General features: G+C 36.4%; 3 protein-coding genes across 8 annotated transcripts; 1 reads left to right on the top strand and 2 right to left on the bottom strand.

Moving 5' to 3' along the window:
• Positions 1 to 381: 381 nt before the first annotated feature.
• Positions 382 to 2,269, top strand: LOC103968094 (bidirectional sugar transporter NEC1). The gene is made up of 6 exons (XM_009381429.2): positions 382 to 618; positions 839 to 875; positions 1,041 to 1,251; positions 1,374 to 1,535; positions 1,632 to 1,751; positions 1,848 to 2,269. Exons 1-6 carry the CDS (start codon positions 567 to 569, stop codon positions 2,070 to 2,072), a joined length of 807 nt encoding a protein of 268 aa, XP_009379704.2. The 5' UTR covers positions 382 to 566; the 3' UTR covers positions 2,073 to 2,269.
• A 115-nt stretch (positions 2,270 to 2,384) lies between these two features.
• LOC103968106 lies at positions 2,385 to 5,640 on the bottom strand. Of its 3 annotated transcripts, none has more exons than XM_048568409.1 (8): positions 5,408 to 5,640; positions 4,656 to 4,970; positions 4,382 to 4,556; positions 3,806 to 3,983; positions 3,621 to 3,704; positions 3,204 to 3,311; positions 2,711 to 2,980; positions 2,385 to 2,603 (listed from the first exon to the last, which is right to left on the bottom strand). In XM_048568409.1, exons 2-8 carry the CDS (start codon positions 4,957 to 4,959, stop codon positions 2,505 to 2,507), a joined length of 1,218 nt encoding a protein of 405 aa, XP_048424366.1. In that variant the 5' UTR covers positions 4,960 to 4,970; positions 5,408 to 5,640; the 3' UTR covers positions 2,385 to 2,504. The 3 variants fall into 3 exon arrangements, with proteins under 3 accessions (XP_048424366.1, XP_048424367.1, XP_018497849.2); XM_048568410.1 differs by having other exon boundaries at positions 4,382 to 4,553; positions 4,656 to 4,976; XM_018642333.2 differs by having other exon boundaries at positions 4,656 to 4,976; positions 5,408 to 5,639.
• A 1,062-nt stretch (positions 5,641 to 6,702) lies between these two features.
• LOC125467987 lies at positions 6,703 to 10,339 on the bottom strand. Of its 4 annotated transcripts, none has more exons than XM_048568408.1 (10): positions 10,182 to 10,339; positions 9,542 to 9,735; positions 9,199 to 9,210; positions 8,790 to 9,113; positions 8,513 to 8,687; positions 7,991 to 8,168; positions 7,806 to 7,889; positions 7,564 to 7,671; positions 7,069 to 7,338; positions 6,703 to 6,956 (listed from the first exon to the last, which is right to left on the bottom strand). In XM_048568408.1, exons 2-10 carry the CDS (start codon positions 9,714 to 9,716, stop codon positions 6,858 to 6,860), a joined length of 1,425 nt encoding a protein of 474 aa, XP_048424365.1. In that variant the 5' UTR covers positions 9,717 to 9,735; positions 10,182 to 10,339; the 3' UTR covers positions 6,703 to 6,857. The 4 variants fall into 4 exon arrangements, with proteins under 4 accessions (XP_048424365.1, XP_048424363.1, XP_048424362.1 ...); XM_048568406.1 differs by having other exon boundaries at positions 8,513 to 8,684; positions 9,199 to 9,468; XM_048568405.1 differs by having other exon boundaries at positions 9,199 to 9,468.

The raw sequence follows: 10,339 nt of genomic DNA on the forward strand, positions 1-10,339 counted from the left end.
AAATAAATTATAAATTATATTGAGTAGTGTTACTTCTAATTACATGTTTGGGTAGCAAAAAGTTAAACTATACGGGAGGGGTGAGTATTTTCATTTCCACATGCATGAGTACTCAGCCATTTTTCCAAAAGTACTAAGCCATTGAATAGGATAACTCTGTAAACAAAACCTTGATGGATGGTGGACACGATGGGACATCACGATCATGAAACTCAACGCTTGGATTAATCTACGTAGCACAATAATAACTGGGCAGCTCATGGATGCCATGTGGTTTAGGATTTCCAGTTAGCTGCTGCAGTCACATATATAGTAAATTAATATTATCATGGTATATAGGGTGTGAACGAGGATGGAAGTTTCATTTCAGGCTCAGTTAGTCACGTAATTGATGAGTTGCCTAACTTTTTAATTTCAGTATAAAAGGGTACCTCAGAAATGGAATCCTTAAGCTTTTTGCAGTATCGAATTAACTACTGCAAGCAAAGGTGAAGAAAAAAGCTTCACAAAAAAAAAAAAAAAAAAAAAATCACCACAAAGAAAACATATTCTCCAGTCATCAGCTCATGATGCAGTTCTTGAATACTGAACAACTGGCTTTCATATTCGGTCTCTTAGGTTTGTAAAATATGTATATAACTGTATATATCAGTTTTCTTTCTCTTCCGTTCACATGATTATATATAATTGAGGAGGTAATTAGTTAAAATACTCACTCATACTTCATTCTTCTAAAAAAGTTCTTTAAAACATCTAAAATTTTCAAGTTGTTTTACGATATTGTTCATCATGTTATCTGATTTTGACATAACCTGAGATTATTTTCATCGTTTCTCAGGTAACATTGTGTCATTCATGACGTTCTTGGCGCCAATGTAAGACCCCCTTAACATGAAATAATTAATTCACTACGTACTTAAATGTCCCTATCCCTAATTCACATCTTTATGAATAAGTTGCATTACCCTAACACACACTCTCTCTCTCGCTCTCTCTCTCTCTCTCTCTCTCTCTCTCTCTCTCTCTCTCTCTCTGTGCAGACCAACGTTTTACACAATATACAAGAAGAAATCATCGAAAGGGTTTCAATCCATACCTTATGTGATTGCCCTACTAAGTGCAACTTTATTGTTGTATTATGGAGCCCTCAAGACAAATGCTTATTTGATCATCAGCATCAACAGCATCGGAACCGTTATAGAAGTTACTTACCTGATCCTCTATATTGTATATGCATCCAAGAATGACAAGGTCAGACACACATTATGCATGGCTCTTTTTTTGTTTTATGTTTTGTCAGGAAGTACTGAAGAAAACAGATATGTATGCTTGTTAATTTGGATATATGCTTATACTTTGATCATGGCTCGCAGATTACTACATTGATTTGGATCCTGCTAGTAAATGTAGCCGCTTTAGGGTTGGTGGTGGCAGTCACCTTCTTCCTTCTTGGAGGGACAGTGCGCATAAGCACCGTTGGATGGATTTGTGCCGTGTTTAACATTGCTGTATTTGCTGCTCCTCTAAGCATTATGGTACTTATTAACTAGTTAATTAATTAATCTTTATTTTTCTTTAAATCTAGAATTACGGCAATCACTGTCATTTCACATGGATTTACATTCCTGCAGAGGCAAGTAATAAGAACCAAAAGTGTGGAATTCATGCCATTTTCTTTGTCCTTTTTCCTGACACTTTGTGCCACCATGTGGTTCTTCTACGGATTATTTACAAAGGATTACTACATTGCAGTAAGTACCAATTTCCAATTTCAATTCTTGGAATTTTCAGGCTACCTAACCCTTAATTGTCGAAATCTGACACGAATGGTTATCGGGTGAGAGCAGTTACCAAACGTATTAGGGTTTCTATTTGGCATTGCCCAAATGATCCTATACATGACATACAAGAATTCAGGAAACAATGTCGAAGAGAAAAGGAGTACTCAGGAGATGAAGAAGTTGAGCTCGACCAATCGTCCAAAGTTGGTGCGCAGCGTGAGCGAATATCCAAGATCAGATAAACTAAATCAGATTACGTATGTCTACGAAGCAAACGATGAACACGTATAGTTCCCACAGTTTAAGCTCAAGTTTGAAGATTTGATATAAATCGAGCCTTAATTTGCTGTTCACGCATAGTGTATAATTCATATATAAACAGTAGATGGTAACAACTTTAGGAATAAAGCCTTGCTGTGTACATGCAATGGTTTTATTTGCAGTGGATATGTGATGACTTGGTTGTCTGCAATTCCAGAATTTTTCTATCTTGTGTTGTAAGAAAGCATCTGAGCCGAAGCATTTACCGGCAATGAAGTCATCGAATCGCAAAAATTTCATTAACTATATCAACAACGCGAGATACAAACAGAATTGCAAGAATTGTTAAAACAGTTGCATATTATTCATCAAATGTGTCGAATGTTGAGACATAAAACTCAAGATATACACAGATAAGTACACGTCGCATAGACAGTGATCACTGATTTACAACTTGCAATTTCATGTTAGAAAATGTTCACAGCTCAAGAAGTTATCCCATATCAACTGCATATCTTCCTTCAGTATCTCCGAAATTGAGCTGGCTTCAACATTCTCTTCCTGAAAATTGAAAGAAAAGGAGATTTCAGCACACGATAAACCTTCTGAAATAAATCTTCTATTTCAGCACATGAAAAAAATTGTCCCAGAGAAAAGGCAGCGTTTACCTGTAACTTTGACAGGACCTTTTTCAACATCAGACTTGTCTCCCAAGTAGCTTCTCCAGTTAAGGTTCTAAAATCAAATCGATCAGCATGTCTCACTTTCAGTCTTAGCGATGAATTTTTATACGTATTAGCTATCACGTGCCAAACCCCAACAACTTTGTATTTATCTCCAGAAGACTCCTTTCCCAGAGGCCATCTCAACCCACCCTTCACATCAGGATCTAGAATCGCCAAACTAATCAGATCCCTAATGCTTTGCATATCATCATCCTGAAATAGCAACAATTCAGATGATCACAGAACCTCAATCCAAGCTGCATAAGTTCAGGTGTGCATCCAATATGGTTAAACCTCATCGTCCAGTTACATTTGCAGAAAGTATCCTATTGTTTGTTTTGATTGTGGTTCCATGATAAATAGGTAATAAATAATTGCTTTTCTGAAAGAAGGAATAGAAACGTAAATTTATAAGGGACAGTGTGAAGCAGCTTACAGTCAGATCTGTTATGAGTCTCTTCGTGCATAGCATTAGTCTCAGGTCCAGATTCTTAGTAGTGCATGAAATGTCCACGACCATGTTGCGCAGTTGATTCAGTTCAATCTAAAATAAAGTTGGTATTGCAATGTAAGTCTTAGTAGACAAACTCTACGCCAAGCAACAGAGAAGAGTCCGGAAAACATTAATGACTTGGAAATGCTCCTCAGTCCTCCTCACCAATTATTCCAAAAATCGGAGAGCTTAATCACATTCAGTGGTTGAACATTTAGTTATCTTATACTACGCTCATATTTTGCAGCATACCTTTTTTTTTATCTAAATTATCTAATCAATATCGTGGCAACTCAATCGTGATATTGACGCAACATATTGGTTTCATCAAATTTAGTTGGCATGAATTGGAAAACTTGCCTTGTAGAGTTGTAGCATTCCATGTTCTTTCATTACACGACACTTGCAGGAGAGAGTTGAATCTGGCCTCGTAGAATCAGACAACTATACAAGAAGAATATAAATGAGCAATTCAATGGCTAAAGTCAGAATTGTGGAAAACATGAACTAAGAACTCAGTAAGTTGACATGTCTAAAAGAAATACCTTTACTTGGTATACGTCTTTCTCCTCTTCGAAATCAACTCCAACTTTCGGGACAACCTCCTTTACAATCTTTTCCTTATATGAAACAGGGATGTTTGTGTGAAATGATTTCCTCAACTGTTTCAAGGTTTCAGCAGACAAATTTTTCGTGATAGATTCCATGTTAACTGACGGGCTCCTGATACAAAGATTTCAACAAAAAACTGTCTTTCATCTGCTCATTACAACTAAGGAGTAGTACAAAATTCTTTTCTGTTGTTACAAAACTGATGTGAAATATGAGAACAGTGATTGAGCATCGATGCCAAAATATAACTGTATTAAGTATCGAAAACCAAGGGCAGAGTTATAGAATTGCTTCACCGTCCAACTCGGCATCCTACCTCCTAAAGCTAAAATGCCAAATGTAACCCTTTATCATAGTATAGACTATTTGTTCTACTACAACCAGTATTCTGAGGCGGATGAAAGAACAACATAAAGGTAAAAAGGATAATCACATGAAACAATCAATTAAATGAATGGCACAATAGGCTCAATAGCTAACCAATGAATCAGATAATACAGAAATCTAACCTGCGAAAGAGTACTTTCCCCACTCTGGCAATCAAAGTAGGATTTACTTCTTTAAGTTTTGCGCACTTCATTTCATTCCTCACGTGTTTAAAAGAAGAAACTAAGTCTTCCAGCACATTTTCTGTTAGAGATTCCCCAGGGCTTCTTGGCAAATTCCATTTCACCTCACTGCCTTCTGTCACGTATCAACCATGAAAAACAAAACCAAACACATCCACAACCCAAGTAACAACATACAAGATAAACGCACTAAAAGAAATGTTAGAGTACTAACCATTATCTAGACTAGTATTGATTAAAGCTAGACGGTTTTCTCCAACTTTCGGCTCAGTGGACTCCAAGCAAATGGGCTTAAGATTAACAAAAGGCGGAAATGGGTTCTCCTCATCCAAACCAATGGTCAGCCATCTTGATGTAGAATGGTCTGCATAAACTATTTTTCCAGTCCATTCCACTTTAGACTTATTATATGGCTTGACTTTGAAGTTTTTCTTGAATTGAGGAGCAAGCAGCTCTGGAGTCGGCAGTGGCCTCTCTGGTTCCTTTGAATGCCGCTTGTGCGGAGGAATGTAAGCCATTACAACTACAACTGAAGCTTAAAAAATCACAACGATCAAAGTGAGGGCAACAGAAAAACGAAATGAAGAAAGGATTAAAAACAGAGTACTCGAATTTATGCAGCAAGAAGTGTTCTTTCTCATGTTTATTTAAGAATATCAAGCTTATCTCTAAGTTTCTTGGTTAATTTAACTACTTAATTCCAATTGGTTTCTGAGAAAATCAAACCTTTCATTTGTTTCGGAACAATTACAAGAATTAAAAAGAAGGGTTGAGTTAATAAAGTAAGAATATGATTATGGTAGGGTTCTTTCCTAAAAAATTTATCAACTGGGTAATCATTATTTATCACTTTCTTGGAGCAAAACATATCTTGGAATTCATATGAACACAGAACAGAGAGTAGATATGATTCAAACCATCTATAAGTAGAGAGACAGAGAGAGAAGATGAAGGAGCTAAGCTTACCCAGTAATCACTACACAGAGGCAGACTGAAAGTTGAAATCTTGATGGAAGAGAAATTTGATGAAGATAAAGAAATTGGGGTGATCAACCGCCACTTCTTTCACTGTATTTATATATTCTCACAGTCGGCATCGCCCTGTGAGGTTTTAAAGAAAATAGAAATGGAATGGAATTCGAAAGATCGCACCTTTACTCTTTTACACTTAAACCCATAAAAATAGATAAATTCCAACTTGCTAGAGGGTTTTTCTTCTTCTCTTGTACTTTTAGAGACAACTTGCTGGGGGGTTATAAGTTTTTTGTTAACTTTTATCTTTTAATAATCTTTAATTTACTTAATTTGACAGTAAAAAAATTAAGCAATGAGTGTAAGATATAAAAAGAGATGTATAAATAACATCATTCAAGTTTATGACAAACCTTGCCAGGGTATTTTCTTTATCTTTTTGCTAATTAACCTCGCTGGAGGATTTTAAACTTTTACACCGCATAAAAATGTTCCTTCTAGAGTAGCTATTAAGACAAATAAACGAATAAAAGTAGCTTTGTGCAATTGAATTTCTATTTGTATTTAAGGGTTATGCTATATAGACTATTAATCTAAATCATATTTTGTAAACTATATAATGTAATTATTGACGATTGAATTATTACTTATGTATTGATCAACATATTTATTTACTATTTGTGACAAATTACATAGTTTACAAATATAGTATAAAAAACTGGTTTACCAAACATTACTCTTTGTTAAATTCTTAAAGCATCTCCAATAGGAGATGTAAATTATCTTGAATACTCACGGTACAACACAAAAGCCATTTTTGGGGTTCAGTGGGCCAGAAATTTGGAAAGCAAATTATCTATCCCACCGAAAAATGTGAAAAAAAAAAAAATTATATTTTGTCTCCTCAAGTTTTCGTTTAATTTCAAATTCGTACGTATTTCAATTTTATACAACGATTCATGATTTTATACCAATATCATACATTTGTATCAATTTATGTTAGTTTCTCCTTGAAGAAAACTCTTCTGTCTTGACAACAAATCAATATGAAGAAAGAAAAAAAATAAAAAAAAGAACCCTCCATCTTCGCCATCAGAAAGTTAAAATAACCAAAGGACAACTTAATGTATAAACATTTGAATTTTTAACGTGTGATGTAAAGTGTTGTCCGTCGTTATCTTCGTTGAAGTTATCTTAGAACCTCAAGACTTTATACAGACAGACACGCACACACACTCCACCTATTATCAATTGTACTTTAGGGTAGAACCTCCTAAAATGAAACATACTCAAGCAAAAGTTATCCTCATACCACAAACACCTAATTAAGCAAAGCAAATCAGTCTCCCAATAAGCACTTAACTACGACTACAAAAGTTTTAACATCCTGATATCACAAACACCTAATAAATTAAAGCAAATCACTGATTTACAACATGCAGTTTCACGTCAGGAATCCTTCACAGCTCAAGAAGTTGTCCCATATCAGCTGCATGTCTTCCTTCAGTATCTCAGAAACCGAGCTGGCTTCGGCATTCTCTTCCTGAAAATTGGAAGAAAAGGAGATTTCAGCACACGATAAACCTTCTCAAATAAATCTTTTATTTCAGAAAATGAACTAAAAGAAATTGTCCCAGAGAAAAGGCAGCGTTTACCTGTAACTTTGACAGGACCCTTTTCAACATCAGAATTGTCTCCCAAGTAACGGTCCCAGTTAGGGTTCTATAATCAAATCGATCCGCACGTCTGACTTTCAGTCTGAACGATGAATTTTTGTACGTATTAGCTATTAAGTGCCAGACCCCATCAACTTTGTATTTATCTCCGGAAGAATCCTTTCCCGAAGGCCATCTCAACCCGCCCTTTACATCTGGATCTATAATCGCGGAATTAATCAGATCCCGAATGCTTTGCATCTCATCGTCCTGTAATAGCAACGATTCATATGAACACAAAACCTCATTTCAAGCGGCATAAGTTCAGGAATGCATCCAATATGGTTAAACCTCATCGTCCAGTAACATTTACATAAAATGTTCTATTGGTTGTTTTGGTTGTGGCTCCATGATAAATAGGACATAAATAATTGGTTTGCTGAAACAAGGAATAGAGATGTAAATTTGTAAAAGGTACTGGGTGAAGCAGCTTACAGTCAGATCTGTGACGAGTCTCTTTGTGTTTAGCATCAGTCTCAGGTCCAGATTTTTGGTCGTGCATGAAATGTCCACGACCATGTTACGCAGTTGATTCAGTTCAATCTAAAAGGAAAGTTGGCATTGCAATGTAAGTCTTAGTAAATAAACTCTACTTCCAGCAACAGGGAAACTTAAGAGGGGGAAGAGTGAAGAAAATATCTTCATCCAGTTTAGTTGGCAGGAATTAGAAAACTTGCCTTGTAGAGTTGTAGCTTTCCATGTTCTTTCATTACACGGCATTTGCAGGAGAGAGTTGCATCTGGCCTGGTGGAATCAGACAACTAAACAAGAAGGACATAGATGAGCGATTCAATAGCAAAAGTTAAAATTGTGGAAAGCATGAACTCAGAACTCAGTAAGTTGATGTGTCTAAAAGAAATACCTTTACTTGGTATGTATCTTTCTCCCCTTCGAAATCAACTCCAATTTTTGGGACAACTTCGTTCTCAATCCTTTCCTTATATGAAACAGGAATGTTTGTGTACAATAATTGTCTCCATTGTTTCAAGATTTCAGTAGACAAACTTGTTCTGATGGCTTCCATGTTAAATAAAGGCCTCCTGATTCAAGGATTTTAACAAAAATTGGTATACCACTGTCCTTGTACAAAACTGATATGAAGTATGAGATGATTAACAGTAATTAAGCATTGATAACAAAATGATATTGTGTCAAGTATCGAAAAACAAGGGCAGAGTTTTAGAATCCTGCTTCACTGTCCAACTTGACATCATACCTTCTAATCTAAAAATGCCAAATGTAACCTTATATCATAGTATCGACTATTATTATATTGTTCTACTTCAACCAGTATTCTGAGGCGGATAAACGAACAACATAAAGGTAAAAAGGATAATAGCATGAAACAATCAACTAAATGAATCAGATAAGCAAGAAATCTAACCTAAGAAAAAGTACTTTCCCCACTCTAGCAAGCAAAGTAGGCTTTCCTTCTTTGAGCTGTGCGCACTTCATTTCATTCCTCATGTGTTTAATAGAAGAAACCAAGTCTGCCAGCACATTTTCTGCTATAGATACCCCAGGGCTCCTTGGCGAATTCCATTTCAACTCACTGCCTCCTGTCACGTATCAACCATGAACAACAAAACCAAACATATCCACACAACCCAAGTAACAACATACAAAGATAAACGCATTAAAAGAAATGTTAGAGTACTAACCATCATCTAGACTAGTGTTGAATAAAGCCAGACGATTTTCCTCAACTTTCGGCTCAGTGGAGTACAAGCAAATGGGCTTAAGATTAACAGAAGGCGGAAATTGGTTCTTCTCACCCAAACCAACGGCGCACCATCTATATGTAGAATGGTCTGCATGAGCTATTCTTCCAGTCCAATCCACGTTAGACTTGTTATATGGCTTGACATATAAGTTTTTCTTGAATCGTTGAGCATGCAGCTCTGAAGTCAGCAATGGCCTCTCATATTCCTTCGAGTGCTGCTTGTGTGGTGGAATGTGAGCCATTCCAGAACGAGCAGTTATGCCTACAACAAATATGAAAATGAGGTTAACTGAAAAAAAGAAAAGAAAAAGAAAAGAAAGAGAGGATTAAAAACAGAGTACTCATACCACCACGAAAACCTCTATAGCCTTTGCCACGACTATGCAAGGTATCAGGACGACCCCCACGAGCAGCAGCGGCGCACCATCGATATGTAGAATGGTCTGCAATAGCTATTCTTCGAGTCCAATCCACATTAGACTTGTTATATGGCTTGGCATATAAGTTTTTCTTGAATCGTTGAGCACGCAGCTCTGAAGTCAGCAATGGCCTCTCCGATTCCTTCGAGTGCCACTTGTGTGGTGGAACGTAACCCATTCCAGAAGTACCACTTATGCCTAAAACAAAGATGAAAATGAGGCCAACCGAAAAAAAAGAAAAGAAAAGAGGATTAAAACAGAGTACTCATACCTCTATAGCCTTTGCCACGACCACGGAAGGTACCAGGACGACCGCCACGAGCAGCAGCGGGAGCTGTGGGTCTAGTATCAGCAGAGAAGACAGTATGCATCCCTTGTTTCCAGAACTGAGGAGCAAGCAGCTCAGGAGTTGGCAGTGGCCGCTTGTGCGCAGGAATGTAAGCCATTGTAAAACTACAACTTAAGCTTTAAAAAAAAAAAAAAAAAAAAAAAAACACAAAGATCAAAGTGAGGGCAACCGAAAAACGACATGAAAAAAGTATTAAAAACAGACTTTATGCAGCAAGAAGTGTCCCTTCTCATGCTTATTTAAGAATATCGAACTTATGTCTAAGCTTCTTGGTTAATTTAACTCCATTTACTTCAATTGGTTTCTGAGAAAATTAAAACCTTGCATTTGCATTCGGAACAATTACAAAAATTAAAACAAGGGTTTAGCTAATAAAATGAGAATCTGATTATGGTAGGGTTCTTTCCTAAGAAATTGATCAACTGGGTAATCATTATTTATCACTTTCTTGAAGCAAAACATATCTTGGAATTCATATCAACAAAGAACAGAGAGCAGATATGATTCAAACCATTTATAAGTAGAGAGACAGAGAGAGAGAAGATGAAGGAGCTAAGCTTACCCAGTAATCACTACAAACAGGCAGATTGAAAGTTGAAATCTTGATAGAAGAGAAACTGTGATGAAGATAAAGAAATTGGGGTGATCAACCTCCACTTCATTCACTATTTATGTAGTCTCACTGTCTGCATTGCCTTGTGAGGTTTTAACGAAGGGTGT

The sequence above is a fragment of a genome, unplaced genomic scaffold (genome assembly GCF_019419815.1).
Source record: "Pyrus x bretschneideri cultivar Hongxiangsu unplaced genomic scaffold, Pyrus_bretschneideri_v1 Contig48, whole genome shotgun sequence".
Taxonomy (NCBI): domain Eukaryota; kingdom Viridiplantae; phylum Streptophyta; class Magnoliopsida; order Rosales; family Rosaceae; genus Pyrus; species Pyrus x bretschneideri.

Coding starts and splice junctions, on each gene's coding strand:
- LOC103968094 (XM_009381429.2), top strand. CDS start 567: ATGATGCAGTTCTTGAATACTGAACAACTGGCTTTCATATTCGGTCTC. Junction 1,252..1,373: donor ATGCATCCAAGAATGACAAG/GTCAGACACACA, acceptor CATGGCTCGCAG/ATTACTACATTGATTTGGAT. Junction 1,536..1,631: donor CTGCTCCTCTAAGCATTATG/GTACTTATTAAC, acceptor ACATTCCTGCAG/AGGCAAGTAATAAGAACCAA.
- LOC103968106 (XM_048568409.1), bottom strand. CDS start 4,959: ATGGCTTACATTCCTCCGCACAAGCGGCATTCAAAGGAACCAGAGAGG. Junction 3,984..4,381: donor GGGAAAGTACTCTTTCGCAG/GTTAGATTTCTG, acceptor TCTTTGTATCAG/GAGCCCGTCAGTTAACATGG. Junction 2,981..3,203: donor GACTCATAACAGATCTGACT/GTAAGCTGCTTC, acceptor TTGCTATTTCAG/GATGATGATATGCAAAGCAT.
- LOC125467987 (XM_048568405.1), bottom strand. CDS start 9,716: ATGGCTTACATTCCTGCGCACAAGCGGCCACTGCCAACTCCTGAGCTG. Junction 9,469..9,541: donor TCGTGGCAAAGGCTATAGAG/GTATGAGTACTC, acceptor TCTTTGTTTTAG/GCATAAGTGGTACTTCTGGA. Junction 6,957..7,068: donor GGGTCCTGTCAAAGTTACAG/GTAAACGCTGCC, acceptor TCCAATTTTCAG/GAAGAGAATGCCGAAGCCAG.